We start from the raw sequence: 17465 nt of genomic DNA on the forward strand, positions 1-17465 counted from the left end.
AACCAGGGACATTACAAGTATGAAAGGAACAATTGTGGCACAAGTGGACTCAAGTGAATCATTTCAGGAGTTTTGCAGCACTGGCTGCCTGGCTGCGTATGAAAACAAACAGAATCCCCCGAAGAATGCTCTCAAAACCAAGTGCACTGTCTGCGGAAAACTCACAGAGGTCAGATGTGGAGCAGGTCTTGGCATTTTTGATTTGATATGGTTTTTTTTTTCTCCCCACATTTACATGCTTACACTAATATTGTTTCATGAATTTGATTTTTTTTTTATTTAAAAGAATAATGTTAAATCTCTGCATTATTGAATAATTACATTTAACTAAATTCATGGTCTGAAAATGTTGATGACTAGTGAACCAGCACTTTTTTGAGAAATTCTGTATACAGTGTTTCATTTAAAAACAAGTAATAAATGTGAGGTTATTTTGATGTCTAGTTTCCATCACCGCCACTGTTCTTAATACTGTTGCTGTCCAGTGAAATAACATGGACAAATAAAAATGCTCCAAAGGTACTTGGAATAAAATCTTTTTACACTGATGTCCATTGAAAGATAAGAAACCTGAAGTCTGATCTTGAGAGAATAACTGGCCAACAGCGTCCTGTGTCCGCTGATGAAGGCCTAGAGGATGACCAATACAAATAGTGCAATGACAGATGAGCTACTGTCTCTCACTTTACATCTACAAGGTTGATCAAAGGTAGGAGTGTCATAGTGAGTGGACACAGTTTTTAAACACTTAAGCAGCACTGCAGAGTGAGAGAGAGAGATCTCTCTCACACTCTCATCTGTCACTGCACAGTTTGTATTGGTCATCATCTAGGCCTTCATCAGTGGACACAGGACGCTGTTGGCCAGTTGTTTCGGTGGACTATTCTCAGTACAGCAGTGACACACAGTAAAAACTCGATGCTGCAATGCCGTTGATATCCGTTCGTACCAGCAGAGCACACACTATACCACAACCACCACTATGACAATGTCACTTCAGCACTGAAAAATACCCACCACTCAAATCATAATAACTGTGTGGAGGTCCAAAACATTAAAGAACAGGTTGAAATGAGGATGAGAAAGTATGCAGAGAAACAGGAAATAACAGTCAATGATTGTAGAACTACAGAGAGCTGATTAAAATGTACATGGTAGGGGTTTGTGTGTTTTGCCCTCTACAATGTACTAGCAACTGAATGCCTTTTTTAATATAAATTTGCTATTTTATTATGCAGCAAAATGCATTCCCTTGAAATATTAAAAAAATTGAGATTCTAGTTTCTACATTTCCTAAAGGTGACGTTCATGATGTAAAAAAACAAAAACACTTTTATAATAAAATTCTCAATTTGCTGCCTATTGTATATGTAACAATAATATTAGTAATAATAATAATAAATCTTAATATATAGTCATTATTTTAATATCATTTATTATTGTTATATATAACGTAATGAACTTTGTGTGCTTGTGATTGTCCTCTCCAGATTCGTCATGAGGTTAGCTTCAAAAATGTCACCCATAAGATCTGCAGTGATGCCTGCTTTAACCGCTACCGTATGGCTAATGGCCTCATTATGAACTGCTGTGAGCAGTGTGGGAACTACCTGCCTAGCCGTGCCACAGCAAATCACTTTTTACTTATTGATGGGCAGCAGAAGCGGTTCTGCTGTCAGAACTGTGTCAGGGACTACAAGCAGGTAAGTCATGTTCTTAAATGTGACTCTTGCAATTGCATTGTTGATTTCTTAAGTGTTGATTTTATTTTTATTGTATTTAAAATCATCCTTTGCAAATCATGTTTAAAATGAACATAGATTTCCAATTTCTATGTTGTGGGTGTCCTCCTTTTTTCCTCCCCAAATTTTGTATTTAACATTTAGTGGTATAGTATGGAGGTCAGAGAATGACTTAAGTATAAATAAATAAATGAACAAATTATATAAAAAAATAATAATTAACAAATATATAATTGTCATGCAATGTGCCTAGTTTATATATTGTCTGTATTCTCAGATTTCTGCCTGATTATTGATTTGTTTCCACATATTTCTACATTTATTTATTTGTGTATTTTCACAGTAATTCACTTATATGTCGATTGGGAGGGCAGTTCTAACCTCACTCTTATGCTGCCCTTATACCAAGTGACTTTTCAAGCAATTTCACTGTTGCAGACAAATTCTCAAAGTTGAAAAATGTGAGGCTTGCTGGAGTCGCAGGTTGCTTCTGTCATCTCAGTCATTTGGTCTGAGATGGTCTGGAGAGCTTTTTAACCTTTTCTTTTTATTGTCTTCATGTTGCAACCAAATAAGAAGTGTTTAATTGTGATTAAATGCTTTTAACTACATGAGATGTAGTTAATCGCTATATATTTTTTATTACTTTGTCTGACACCCCTAGTTATTATACATTTGCATTTTTTATTCACCAGATCTGTGGGATAAATGGTTCATTACTGTATTGGTGTTTTGTCAGTATAATATGCGCAGTAACTTTGCTTTGAACTGGAATTTAAACTTGAATCGCTAACCTTCATTTTTATTTATTTTACCTCAGACTCATGGAAAGATGACACAGTGTAGTGGTTGTAAGGTGATGTGCAGATCATTTGATGTCACTCAAGGCATTGGAGCCAGTGGAGTCATGGAGCCTTATTGTTCTACAGCTTGTTTGACTAAAAGCAAAATTGCTGCTGTTGCCCAAAGTACGTACAGATTTATTTGCTTTTATCTCCTAGCCTGTATACACTGTACACAAGTGCAGCCTGTGATCCTACTTCTGCTTGTTTTGCATTAAATAATATGCCAAGTGATTTTAGACTTTCTGACCATTTGTTGTTTAATTTAGTATGTGTTTTATACTTAACCTTCTAAATTAACTTAAGCAAGGCAAATATGGTGAGGTGCATATAACACCCAGAATGGTCAGTGGAGAATGGACCATGAGTGCAGAAACAAGGAGATAATCATAATGTCTCTGTATTATGGTTGATCAGTGTATGTTTCATTTTTGTTTGACACCACATATTATAGTTCTTGTTCCATCCATTACACCAGAATTTACAGACAGTGGTAAAACCAGATGATGGAGTATGTGAACATAATATCCAGTGTCCAAACCATTAAAAATATCCTATATAATTATTTAATCATATACCATTATAATATATCTTCAAATTATGAAATATTCAGCATTATTTATAGCAATTTAAGACTTAATGTTTGCAATTATTTTAAAAGCTTATTTATTACTATTTTGCTATACTATTTGAGGTTTGTGTTCATTTTTGTTCATTTTAAATGTTCTTAGGGCCTTAGTATAAATGAAATGTTGGTGAGTGTCCCTGACTGGAGAAAAAAATTATGATGATCTCATTCTGAGCATCAGTCCCTGCAGATCCAAGATTGGTCCAATTATATTAGTTAGGTGCCTGTTTTTTTTTTTGTTTGTTTTTTTTTTTAAAACAAACCAAAAAAATTATGCTCATTGCCTCTGTGTTCTTTTTATTTATTTAATTTTTCCCAGTTGCTGAGCCTTCCTGTCATTTCTGTAAGAGAAATGCATTACCACAGTATCAGGCAACGCTGCCTGAAGGAAAAGTCTTAAACTTCTGCAGTTCCCAATGTGTCACAAAGTTCCAGGTACATGCACTGTAACATTCCTTGCATTCCTGTGTATACTAAAGGTAAGCCAGTGGTTAGTATGTACCAAAGGTCACCAGTGAAGGACTAACATTGAGCTGACAACACGTTCATGCGCACCCAAGGCTCATTCTTGCATCCTAAGGGAATGCTAACCATCTGCTCCAGTTCCACAGAAAAGTTATTGTATCGCACATTATTTAAATAAAGTTAATGCTAGTTATGGCTGCATTTTGATAAAACAAAATACATTGAACCTTGCTGTGTGTTTGGCTTCATGCAAATGCTTGACCACTTGCTCTCTTGCATGTCAGTGAGCCTTGGGTTCTCATGACCTTTTTGCTAGTCCTGTTTGTCCATTCAGTGCATGATTTTTATTTGGTAGGTAATAACTACTACAAAACAGGAACACCCCACCAGACATAACCAAACATTATCATAATAACAGTTTGACGCTTGTCAAATTTATACAAAACTTTAAACTTGTCAGTTTTTCTTATTTGCAACACCTCAATTTCAAGAACTGACTGTTGCAGCCTAATGGCGCTTCTCCACTGCATGAACCCTACCTGACTCAACTCAGCTCGGCTTTACTGGAAAACCATAGGGCTCAGTAGGTCAAATCTCATACCTGGACCTTGAAGTTATTATCATTATTTTATTTATTTTTTTGTTTGTTTTTAGTCCCTGCTCACTTGTGGTTCCATGCGAGCTGAATAGATGCTAAATGTAATGTGTAAACTTTATAGAGTGCTGATTGGCCAGAGAGACTAGGTTACAGGTTTGCAGCACAAATAAGCCATCTGTAGAATCTGTAGAAGAGGAAGTATCACATTTTAATCTGAGTCACAACGTTGGCTTTTAATATCATGGCATGGTTTATTTTGAAAAGATTCAAACAAACCTTGGAGTTGTGGCCAATGAAAGATTCAGCACAACTTGAATACTCCATTGCTCTGTACGAACTGATGCGCACAAATGTGATCAGTCCTAAAAAAAAAAAAAAGAAAAACAGGAATGCTCAGTGAGTAAATGTTGCTTAATCTTTCCACCATTGTTGTGGTTTCCAAAGCCCTTGGATATGATGATCATCGATGTCACAGCTTACAATTTAGGTTGGGAGGGCTTTATATTGGGAAACTACAGAGACCAAGCAATTAAAGTTGATTAAACCAGGTACCATGCAGTGGAAAAGCAGCATAATATATCTCACCCACTGACAGGTGACTTTGTAATAAAGTATTTAATATTATGTGTCAATAAAAGACACATGCCCAGGATGTGCCATTCAGCTGTCATTCTTACCAGATTCTTATGTCCACACATTTTCCTTTTTTAGACTGCCACAATTCAATCATCAGCCAATGGTCAGTTTCCTGGCTCAGCTTCCAGCAACATCCAGCTGAAATGCAACTATTGCAAAGGCCCATTCAATCTGAAGCCAGAGATTCTTGAGTGGGAGGTGAGGGTTAAAACAATCAGCAAATCCTTTATACATTTGATGTCTCTAATAGTGATGCTTTATTATAAAGATTTCAACATGTGACTTAAATCATGCAGTACAGATAGTTTTTGGATTTGTGTTTTTATTTTATTAATTAATTTATTTATTTATTCCTCTTCTTTTTGGTTAAAACTCTGTTTATTGTTTAGGATAAAGTGCACCAGTTCTGCAGTAAGACATGTTGTGAGGACTATAAAAAACTTCACTGTATTGTCACCTTTTGTGAGTACTGTCAAGAGGAAAAGACACTTCATGAGACTGTCCGATTCTCTGGAGTCAAAAGACCGTTTTGTAGTGAAGGTATTTTATCATTTTTCATATTTTTTTCTGTCTAAGGACTACAATTGTTATGCTGTTTAAATTAAGAGCATTTTATCATCTTGGGTGTGTTTGCAGCTTTGGTAGATTTGTGGAATTGTACTGTAACCTTGTCTGCTTTTTTTTTTTTTGCTTGCAAGGATGTAAGTTACTGTTCAAGCAGGACTTCACACGCCGTCTGGGCCTGAAGTGCGTCACCTGCAATCACTGCACCCAGATGTGCAAAAAATCTATTACCAAACAGATAGGTGGTGTCAGCAGGGACTTCTGCAGTGAGACTTGTGCAAAGAACTTTCACGACTGGTACTACAAGGTCTGCAGTTCATCCTGTTTCTTTGCATTGGAAAAATGTTTGTTTCAGAAGTGTCCAATGATTATGCCTTATTTGCTGTTCACATTCTGACCCATAGTGTTGACACATTTTTTAATATGAGGACACAGTATTGGATATATATCTTGCTACTTAGGTTAAGCAGCTTAGTGTCGTTTTTTCGTATATTGTATATAATATAAATATTTCATAATATTTAAAGTGAAATGAGGAATTTTGCTAAAAACCTGTGCTTCTTTTTTTGTCCACTAGGCGGCACGTTGTGACTGCTGTAAAGTTCAGGGGAACCTGACAGAGTCAGTGCTGTGGCGTGCAGAGATGAAGCACTTTTGTGATCAGCAGTGTCTGCTCCGCTTCTATTGTCAACAAAATGAACCCAACATGGCAACACAGAAGGGCCCTGAAAATACAACTTTAGGTAACAGCCCTTCCTATCTTAACCATTTCCAAGTTAAAAAGATATGGTCAGAATTAATGCTGAGTATTAGGTGGTTCTTAAAATACTTTTATTTTGTCTGCTAGGACTTGGAGGACAGGCAAATGCATCTAAAGTTACGGTGAGCATTAGGAAGTGATTTGTTTTTTATAATTTGCTTTTTTTTTCATTATTGAAATATAAAATAAAAAACAAGCACAGGAATTAGAAAACAATATACTTCCATGGTTTTCTTTACTTTATACACATCTCATTCTATGTCCTCTACAGTTGATTAATCAGGGACCTGTGTCCTACGCTGGAGGAGGGATCCTTAAAGATGTGAAGAACAAAGCTGTACTTTGCAAACCTCTCAGTATGACCAAGGCCACCTATTGCAAACCTCATATGCAGAGCAAACCACTCCAGACAGGTTTGATTTACTTTTGTGAAAGATAGAAATTAATAGGGCTGTCCCAAACTACATTTTTAGGGTTTCCTAGCTTTGTCAGATATGTTTGGCAAATATTTAAATATTCAAAGGCCTTTTGTTGATCGTAAAATCCACATCTGATGACTGCTTTTAAATCCCAGGGCTCTGCTATGGCTAAAGACCTATTCATGCTGAGTATGATTTTGTTTTTTGTTTTTTCTGCACAAATAAACAGATGCGACTTTATGTAGTGGAACTTTCACACCAAGTCCAATGTGTTGCTTTGTTGTTTTTTTCTTTCTCAACACTCAAATAATCTGTATGTTGCTTGATATTTAAGCTTTTGTGTTCGGCTATGAACAAGATGATCTGTCTAGCCGCCTTGATCATTTGTTTGATCTGCAACCAAGACAACGGTGCTCTGATTTTAACCGTAAAAAAACTGAGGAAATAGAACAGGTTCTAATTCAAAATCTGACAGTGTTGCAGTCCTTTTACAGACAAAAACTGACAGTTTGTGAATAGGCCATAACTCATGCAAGCACAGTGCCACTAAGGGCAGAGTGTACATATAAGTTAACCAGAACTTTGTGAAGGTGCTCTCATTTGATATTATCAAATGATAATGTGAACTGTAGCTTTGCCATGCTTTGTTGTATATAAGTTGTTGTAGCATGTAGGACTATTTTAGGCTTTATTCGAGACTTTTATAATGAATAATAGGGTTGAAGTGCTAGGGGAACATTTTTAAACCACTGTTGAGCATGAATATGCATGGAGTGGAGCGTTGCCTTTTATCGATAGCCACATTTATCCAGAAAACAAGGAAAAAAGTCAGAATTTCTTAATTAAAAAACAAAAACCTACACTAAAATTTCTAAAAGATGAACATTTCGATGGTGTACACAATCTGATTTTTAGTATTTCATTGTGTATCTGTAGATGAGGAAGGCTTAGAGGGGTTGGTGAAGGAATATGTCCCGGTCCCAATACCTGTTCCTGTTTATGTCCCTCTACCTATGAATCTGTATGCTCAAGCCACACCCACACCTGTTGCAATACCTGTCCCGGTAAGAGATTTCCCTTTTTTAAGCACTTAGTGTAGTTTTCTTTTAAACATTTTATTATTTCCATGAATTAAAATGATCATGATAAGGGTACAGCAATGCATGAGACATGATTTTGTACCTGAAATATCCTCAGTTAATCATAAATATTTTCCGTCTCAGATTTGCATTCCTTTTTTTTTTTAATTAATACAGATGTTTCCAACTACATTTAATTAAATTGTTTTTTCCAATTTTTTTTTTTCAAATCCTGATTATTCCTTCCCATTTTTAATGTAATTCTGAAATTATAGTTATGTTGCAATTGCTGATATGAACGGTCCCATTCCTCTGCTGTTCTCAGGTGCCTGTGCCAGTATTTCTGCCCACCACCCTACAGAGTGCGGAGCAGATTGTCAAGACCATCAATGAGTTGAAAGCCAGTAAGCCACTGGATCCTTTGGAAGCGGACCTATTGGCTATGGCTGAAATGATGGCAGAGGATGACAAGAAACCAGAGTGCACTGGTACGAGGCTCCTTTTTAGAATCAGTTTTAATTTGATAGGATATTTGTTTGTTTGTTTTTCTCCCCCTTCCCCTAAAGACAGACACACACACTAACAAATATGTACAGCAGTACTTTTCATTTGTGCCAATACAGTGTATTAAGTGGATTCAGTCTGCTAATTCCTAGTTTCTTATGCATATGTGATCATATGATCTCAAATCAACTCTCGAGGTAGCTTCAATTTGGTTTGTATTTTGGTCCATTTGATTTTTGCATTTTGAAAACAGGTTGTGTTTTGATATATGGTCTCAAGGCTTGCCATTTTTGATGATCTAAAGGAAAGAAGCCACAAAAACCCACGAACAATTGCTGTACATGGGATTACATGTGCTCTAGTAGATGCAGTGACAGCAAAAAAGTGCACTAATACATGTCACTAAATCAGAGCTACTGCTAAAATATACTTTTGCTTCCTGGTGCTGTTGAAATTGGCAATTGGCTGTCTTGACTGCAATACCTGTAATTCAAGTATTCCCACAGTTCTGTAGAAGCATCATAACTTTCTTATCCTTTTCAGCACTGGAGGCTGGTTTAAAATCTGCTTTCAGTGTAAACACAAAGAGAACTGCAGTTGTTTGCAGTAGGTACCCTTTCTGGTACACGTTTACCAAACTGAGTTTGGTTCATTTAAAAAGAATGATGTATGACATTATTCTAGATTAATAGCCAAATCATAAAAACAAATCTGCACCAAAGAAACTTCTTTTATGTTCTTCAGTGACACAGGAATAATTTTTCACTTTTTTTTCCCAAGCAGATATCAAATGTGAAAAGAAGAGTGTTGCAGTGAAAAGAGAAAGAGTACAGAGCAAGAGTGGTGGTAGCAGTTCAGAAGAAGAGGAAGATAAATACGAGCCAGACCTGGACTTGGAAAATGATTTTCCTCTGGGTACAGAACCACACATTTTTGTTGTTCATTTTCTGGGTTGGCTTGATGCTCCTCCCTCTCCCCTACTCACCCGTGTTGACGTATCATATGTTTGTTAGGTCAGTTAACAGAACTGGGACAGACAATAAATATTGGAGGGTTAGTGTTCTTCTCCAAGTCTTTTGAGCTTGCCAATGCATTAGCAGGGATTTAAAAAAGAAATGGTTGGGAAAAAAATGGCAGTGCCTAAACTGGGGAGAATATATGTATTTTTTTTTTTTTGTAATATGTAATTTAGTTATAAATGATTACCTTTTGTGTTTTCATTACATTTTGGCCTGGTGTTTTCATGCGTTTCTTCTGTTGATCTTCATTTCTCATCATTGAATGTTACATAATTTCACCACATAGATTACTAGTTCCCATTTTTACCTCTGTCAGACAGGAATGTGGTGTTTCTGCATTCGCATATGCTGTCATTTGGACTTGACTCGATTTATGCAATTACTATTCTCTTGTAATTATTTGTTTTTCAGTGACATGAAGTAATCATTAATACCCATTGATAAATGTGTGGCCAGACACCGCTCAGTGAATCTGTTGCAGAGAGTAAGTACATGCATTTTCTTTTAATGTGTCTTCTCAGCCTCAGAGCCTGTGCCTGTTTTGGAGGGGCTGGATGCAGAGATGAGTTTCACACTGCCTCCGGTCCTAGCTGAGGAGAGAGAGGAGACACCTCGGCCCAGAACAAGAAGACGAGTACTTAACATGCCATTACACTTCTATGTCATGCTTACAAAGTTGTCCAGTGATTATAAACGTCATGCTGTTCACATGCTGATGTTAAGTGATTGTCTGAAGTTCTGTATGAGGACACTACATGGGTAGTTCAGTTAAAATCTAATGAGAAAAATTATTTTGTTTTCTGTTATTTATGTTAGTAATTTTCACATTTTAATGACGGCTTAGGGTAACAAACGACGTGCAGTGGAAGACGAAGCCTTTTCAGCATCCTCAACAGCAGACTCCACTGCAGTAGATGGTGCCTTTCCCCTCACTTCCAGGTATGGCCTTAATGCCTGGAAAAAGTGGACAGCATCATCATCCTTGAAAGGGAAAGGCTTGCTCAGAGAAGGTAAAAACAACTTTTGTTAATAATATATAAAGTGTTTAAAAACATTTCTATATGAATTGTTCTGTGTCCAATGATTATAAATTAACTGCTGTTTACATTCTGAAACAAGTTTTGTTGACAACATGTAAATGAGGACACATTAAGGTTATGTTTTGGACACCTGGCTATGGCATAGGTTACATAAAAATACTCAAGTCCACTCACTTCAATTATGGATAGTGAACATGAAGAAATCTAGAAATGGTGTAAAGGTGCATGATTCCATGAATTAAAATGGCTATGTGATCCAATACAATTGAGGAGTACTTTAAAAACCTAAATCTGACTTTGGAGATTGAACACACAACTGTTACAGTGCCAGCAGTAAGCCAATTGTGAGGGATGCACATAATATTCGAGAACTGAAATTATTCTGCTGAAAATGCCAAAAAACACCACCTATATGGAGGCAAATACTTGAAAAAACAATGAGTTATATCGAATAATGATGTTTTTAATGACACTGTTACCTTATTCTTGTTCTCGGCTGTAGACAGGAACCCATGTGGAATTTTACTACTTAAATTAAGTGCAACTGCTCCAGGGTAATACCCACTTTCACTCATTTATCAACAGCAAGACATAACAGAACACGAAGTTCCCCAGGTTTTATTCAGTTTCAAGCATTAAAGACAAACATAACCCCAGGAAGAGTAAAGAAGAGGATTTAATATTATGATAGTGTTAATTGTACAAATATTCTACCTTTTATATATTTTTTGTCTCTAGATATATTGAATTTTTTTTTTCTCTTTGTTTGCATTTTTTTTCTATGCAGTAACCCCAGCTTGCTTGAAAGACAGTCTCCTCTCTTTGAGCTCAGCAGAGCTAAACCAGGCTATGGCTAGATTTGTCAAAGAAGTGCGTCGGCCAAATGGCGAGCGTTATTCACCAGACAGTGTTCTCTACCTTTGCCTCGGCATCCAGAAGGTTTGTACTTCTATGCAAGATTTGTGCTTAGTTTTGTGTAAACTATCCAGCAGTTTGTTTTCTTGGCATACAATTTATCATTTTATCAGGTGTCAGGTGCTTTTTCTTCCTTTTTTCTTATATATATAAATTTTTTTTATGAAATATATGTATGAAATGTCTATGATTGTAATCAAAAAACAACTTTTATGCAATTCAGAAGATGTTTTTTCACTATTTGCTAGCTCTACAATTTGGTCTAATGTGTTTGGGAAGTCCCAGTGTTAGTAAACTGTTTAAAAATACAAACAAACAAAAAAAAAAACAGCGGTTTGGCCTGACATGCTAGGTTTCCTCTCTCTCTCTGCCCATGTCCAAATGTTTTAAATTATGAAAAGAGATGAGGATATTTCTTTATTCCTGCTCCATCTAGATATATAAGACTGCTAACTGCATGAAAGTAAACACAGAGTGAAAGTGCTACAAAACTAAATTTGAGTTGCAAACAAGTTTCTTTTGTAATACAAATAGTAAATAAAAACTTCAGCCATGCACAATTATTTTTCCCCTCAAACATACTCTTCCACATTAAAAGGCTTCTGAATGTAAACAAACCAGAGAGGACTCCAGTTCCCCACAATTGTAGATATTGTCATTATGACTTTAATTGATATTTAATTGAAATATGAAAGTCCCTGTAATGGTTCAGATGTGCACAGATATTCACTTGTAGTCATGTGCTGCTTGTCAGACTTCTGAATATTTTTTATTATTATGATAAAATAATAAATAAAATAATATTTCATTTATTTATAATGATAAATTATTATTTATCATTTTTGTTTATTGAAGCATTTGCATGAAAAGGGAAGAACGGATGACCTCTTTAATGATTCCTGTTATCAAATGTTTGGAGAAGAGCTTAACAAGGTTCTCAAAGGCTGGCAGCCCAGTGTTCTTCCTGATGGTAAAAGTTTTTTCTTTTACAGACATGGTTGTTGTTGGTGTAATTCGTTTAAAGTGTCCAATGATTATAATTATTGCTGTTCACATCCTGAAAAAGGTGATGACACAATTAAATTATGAGGACATAATAATTTGTGTTACTTTAAATATTCAGTGATATGTGACTTCATTGCATGCTTTTTACTGAAAAATAATGTTATTGAAAATATTTTAAGTCTGTAGTTGTATGTGTTGTGAAAGTGAGGTTATGTTGATGAATGCTGTGTGTAGGTACTCTGTGGGGTCGTGTAGAGGAGCTGTGTCTGTGGAGCAGCAGGCAGCTGGGAGAGCACTCCCCTTCCGTTCTTTTGCGTTCACTTGTCTATCTCAACACTAAATACTTTGGCCTGCGCACTGTCGAGCAGCACTTACGGCTCTCTTTTGGCAATGTCTATGGTCCTAGCACTTCCAGACCTCACAACCATGAGACTACTGTCTGTATATGCATTCCCTCCATCTCACAGGATCAGCATGGTATGTTCATCTGTTTTTATAAAGTTTAGAGATTGACCATTACTTTATTGACCATTACTAATTTTTGCATTTTGATTAATTGCCATGCTATATTCTTAAACACATTTTCAGCTCTAATGTCTGTGGCTGTTTTTCACCGGTTGAAAGAGAACTATGTTTTTGCATTTCTCTCTGTCTCAACAGAACCTGTAGGAAGTAAGAGGAGACGTAAAGAGGGTAGAGATTCAAACTTTGAACTAGATGATGGTTCGGGAGGCTCTACCCACTGTCCTGTTAAGAAGCCCGAGTGCCACTTATATGAGTTATACCTGTCTAAGTGGTGAGTCTCCTGAAACGAGCTCTACTATCAGTTCCAGAAATCAATACAGGTTCTTAATAGAAAGCTTGTGGTAAAACAGTTATATTGTATATTTGACTCTTACACGTGTTGTTTTTATGAATGTATAAAAAAACTCAATCAAAGCTAAAACCTCTTGAGCTTATACACATTTCTTTACTAATTTTGTAAATTTGAAATATATTTCTTGATTTTATTTATTTATTTATTTATCTCAACCCCCCCAGCCCGGAGTCTGTGAGACAGAGGACAGATTTTTTCTATGTGAAGCCTGACGTCTCTTCCACATCACATGATCAGCAGTGGTTCACCTCAACACCTCTAGAAAAGTCTGTCCTAGAGAGCCTCCTAACTCAGGTCTTGCTAGTGAAAGACATTTACAAAGAGCGGGGACGTGAGGAGGAGGGCATTTGCAGCTAGATGAATTGAAGACTCCTACACCACCTTAGCACCATCTGCATTGCATAATTTCACTGTCCCTTTAAACACACTCATCCCAGTACAGCTATGAGCAAAGAGAATTCCGTACGTAAGGTCTTGAGAGGTTTAAAGCCTAATGCTGATTTCTATATCAGTGGTTTCAGAAGTCCAAGGATGAAGAAGTGGTGCTTTACACGAAGAGTGACCCACAGACTGCTGCTTTTTTCTTTTTTTTTTTTTCTTTTGGTTTGTTTTTGTTTTTTGTTTTTTTGTTTGTTTGTTTTTTTTTCCCTTTCCATTTCATTTGTTAGGAATTGTGTGTATGTAATGTAGCATTACTTATGATGCCCAGATTGGGCTGCTGTGGTCTGTAAATATTTCTGAAAGTAGTGGGGTAGAGAGAGGTGGTGTGTGTGTGTGTGTGTGTGTGTGTGTGTTAATAACAAACTGAAATACTATAAATAAACAAAAAATCATCCTTAACATGAAGTCAACAAAGCCTTCTTAAGATAAAATTTATTTATTGCAGTTTGTGGTTGAGTCCTTTCTATGACAGGACAGAGTATGTTTATGGGTGTGTGTGTGGGTGTGTGTGTACGCTGTGCCATTTCTCTCTCCTTGAAGAGCATTAAAACCTGCTGCAGCCCTGGATCTCCTGTTTGTGTCTGTCTGTATCTCTTCCTCTTCTGTGTTCGATTGTTGGGCGGATTGCAGAGCAGGTTTGTACCAACCCTCGCAAAAAATCACCACACTTGGAGCATGTTCACCCAAATTTTTCATTTATAACAAATAGGCAAATTTGGCATGACACATTTTTGTTTAATAGCTGAACATTGTGACTTGAGCCCCTTTCACAAATGCGCATTAACTCTAATATTTTACAGGTATTTGTCCCAGAAATTACATGGACTTTGTCCTGCTAGAGCCCTAATACACACACTGGGTAATGTCAGAGTGTATGCATGTATGAATAGAGCCAGGAATTTTCCTGAGAATCATGCTGTATCTCCTGCACAGTTGCCTAAAGCATGCGGAGCATTTCCAGCTGCAAGAACACATCTGACATTACTGCTGTGCACTGCATGTGTGAAAGGACAATTATGGAAAATCTCTATACCTGATTCTCTGAGCTTTGTCACAGTTCATATGTGAAAACAAAAAGAATTTGGAGTCATTCGGTGTTGAAAAATATTTGGAATTATTTTTTTTTTTGGGGCTATGAATTGAAAACTCTGGGTGACCGCCATCTAAGCATGGTAATACAATTTTTGCCAGGTGTAGTAGAAAGCAGACACACTTGGGTATTGATCCTTTTTAAATGTTAAGCTATTACTTTTCAACGATCAGTTATTAAATTCTATTTTTCTGTTTGTATTGTGGGTTTTGTTGTGTTTTTTTTTTTTTAATAGTTTGGGGCTACATCTTTATTATTATATTTAATAAACAAAGCACTCTGATTGCACAGCCATGTACTACTGGTGGAGTACACCAAATTTGAACATTAGAAATGTGGCCTGTACATTTGCTGGATCGGATTCAAAGAATACCGTGGCTGCAAATACTCTGATTCTTTTGTAATAATAGTGACAGATTTGGTAAGGTAAGCTTTATATGACAGAAGTGTTTTTTTTTTTTGTTTGTTTGTTGTTTTGTTTTTTGTCTGCCTCCTCCCCCTTTGTGTTTTGTTTCTTATAGTTTTTGTACCAATAAATGCAAAGCTTATTTCTTGACCTCAAGGTACAGCTTTTGGGATTTTTTCCCTCGATTTCTTTTTGTTTGGAGGGATCATTTTTGGCAAGGGACAAACATCAACCTCTGATTTACATGTGAGCTAATATGTGTAACATAGATCATAATATTTTTAGGAAAAAGCTGTAGGGGTGGATGTACTTGTCTGCTGTAATGGAGACCTCGCTCCCCTCAGAGCATTGTTATATGTAGTTTAAGCAAACAAGATAATTGTGTTAATGTTTTTTTAAGAATAGACCAACTCCTCAGTTACCACTGTCTAAAAGAAAGCTGTCCTTTTTTGTGGTAAGCTCCACAAGTTTCCTCATCTGATTTTGTCATAACCCTTTTTTTTATTATTTATTTAATTTTTTTTTTCCTAAAGATAGTTTGCCTGCAAGGTTAGCTTGAAATTTCCTTATGAATGTTAACAGGGTAGAAGACGAGCAAAAAAGTGACATCTGGTAAGCTGACTACAGACAGGCAGGATGAGCTTGATGACATGGTGTTAAATGATGTCTTTATGGTTCTTAAATGTAGTTAGCATATAGGCAGTCAGTGAATACGGAAAGCCAGTTGCGCTGCCTTAATACGATGAGGTTCAGTATTTTGCCATAAACGTTGGCGAGTACATTTACTTACTTTCCAGTCAAGTGTTCATTACATTATACATTCCTCAAAGGTATTTCTGAGGCGGTCATAATATCTTGGATATCCATTTCTCTTAAAATCAAACTTGGCAAAACTGAAGGTCAAAAAATAACATTAAAATGTAATACATCCCAGACTCATGATCAAGTTTTCATATCTTGAGAACTCCTCACTGACGTGGAAATGAGAAAATCTACAGCTCGGGGTATGAAAGTGCAGATCAGTGATTCTGCTCATGTAAATGATTATATTTTAAGGTGCCCTTGTAGGAAAATAAAAAATAAACCATTAGTTGGTTGAAAGATTTAATATTAAACATTTGTGTATTTTTTTCTTTTCTGCTAAGTGGTTCTAACACTAAATAACGGTACATTGCGATACATTTCCGAAAGGAAAACCAGCTGAATAAACATCTGTAGGATACTATGTCCGTAAGGGGTCACCCTTTACTGCCTTTGGATGTGAGATGTGGGCACTGCATTCATCCGGGGGAGGGCCTGGGACGGTATAGTGGTATTAAATACATTAACATTTATTCCTGTCTCTCTTATGATTACTGCCCGCTGTCCTCCTCTCAGTGGCTCGACTGTGTACTGCAGGTGTGAGAGCGGGAGAGTGGCTGTTGTGATTTTTTTCTGATGCACATTTAACCAGAGCAGAGACCACATCTGTGTAGTGCTTAACTGTGTTGTTTGCACATGTTTTGTTTGTTCTAGAATCTAGGATTTAGGGGGAAATATTCTCTAGTAAGTTGGTATATTTACAGTGTAAATTTTAATTTGAGAGAGAGTGAAATAACTTTCTGTTGCTATTTTTATGACACCCCATCACCCACCCCTTTTTTTTTTTTTTTTGAAGAGGCAGCTTTTTTCTTTCTTTTCTATCTGTTAAAGTTGGCCAGACTCCAATAACTTGTCCCATTGATCTAAAGTTACAACGACCATGAACGCTTGTACACAGCCAGCCTAGTTGGGCGGTGGGCGGACGGGCGTAAAAACATTTTTTCACCCTTGTGGGTTTTTTTTGTTTGAGCTCAATCCCCAGGCCTTTCACTGCACATAAAGAAATCGCTGCCCTCAGCAGGGTCATCTGGGATAGAGCCGTGGCAGAGGCGAGGGGCAGACTATAGGTGGCGATTAGGCTCTCTAATGTCTGATGAATCCCTTCAGAATCACATGATATGAACTAATGTCCCCATTTAATTATAAAACAACAGACAAGTCAGTAAGGGAGGGGAAGAGCCAGAGCTGTTGTGTGTTTGAGGGGGAGTAGTGTCCAGCTGCACAGCAGTGAGGAGGACCAGAATGGATGACATCTGCATTTTTTTTTTCCTTCTCAACACTCATTTTGACCCCTTTTTGACATATGTTTTATAGTCAGTTATGCCATTAGGACATGTAAAAAGAAATTTAGCTTCTGGTGCCATGTACCTCTCAAGAGAAGAGAAATATTAACAGCTATCCATTTATGAACAAACTGGAGACTTAGATTTAGATTTAAAACTGATCACTGTTTCAACAATTAAACCAGCATAAAGATCTACAGGCAAAACACCTCAATTTATACACACTGATTTTAAGTTTAAATGAATGTATTTTCTAAATCCTTATAAATCCAGATTGTTTTTAGTAAATCC

The 17465-nt window shown here is 36.6% G+C and overlaps 1 protein-coding gene across 4 annotated transcripts in view; it reads left to right on the forward strand.

Annotated features, from left to right (window-relative positions):
- zmym2 (zinc finger, MYM-type 2) overlaps nt 1-16004 on the forward strand; it is a 28397-nt gene extending 12393 nt beyond the window's left edge. For 3 of the 4 annotated variants that reach the window (XM_066686543.1, XM_066686544.1, XM_066686541.1), the window contains exons 4-23: nt 7-169; nt 1491-1703; nt 2563-2710; nt 3532-3647; nt 4987-5109; nt 5301-5451; nt 5610-5782; nt 6053-6218; nt 6323-6357; nt 6507-6648; nt 7591-7718; nt 8059-8221; nt 9018-9152; nt 9778-9890; nt 10101-10266; nt 11084-11235; nt 12067-12181; nt 12451-12693; nt 12877-13012; nt 13258-16004. In XM_066686543.1, the coding sequence (XP_066542640.1) occupies nt 7-169; nt 1491-1703; nt 2563-2710; nt 3532-3647; nt 4987-5109; nt 5301-5451; nt 5610-5782; nt 6053-6218; nt 6323-6357; nt 6507-6648; nt 7591-7718; nt 8059-8221; nt 9018-9152; nt 9778-9890; nt 10101-10266; nt 11084-11235; nt 12067-12181; nt 12451-12693; nt 12877-13012; nt 13258-13450 (2974 nt within the window). In that variant the 3' untranslated portion in view covers nt 13451-16004. The remainder of the gene's footprint in view (nt 1-6; nt 170-1490; nt 1704-2562; nt 2711-3531; nt 3648-4986; nt 5110-5300; nt 5452-5609; nt 5783-6052; nt 6219-6322; nt 6358-6506; nt 6649-7590; nt 7719-8058; nt 8222-9017; nt 9153-9777; nt 9891-10100; nt 10267-11083; nt 11236-12066; nt 12182-12450; nt 12694-12876; nt 13013-13257) is intronic. The other variant, XM_066686545.1, reaches the window with a different exon arrangement.
- The last annotated feature ends 1461 nt before the right edge of the window (nt 16005-17465 follow it).

Source organism: Hoplias malabaricus, chromosome 12 (genome assembly GCF_029633855.1).
Source record: "Hoplias malabaricus isolate fHopMal1 chromosome 12, fHopMal1.hap1, whole genome shotgun sequence".
In the NCBI taxonomy this organism is placed as follows: domain Eukaryota; kingdom Metazoa; phylum Chordata; class Actinopteri; order Characiformes; family Erythrinidae; genus Hoplias; species Hoplias malabaricus.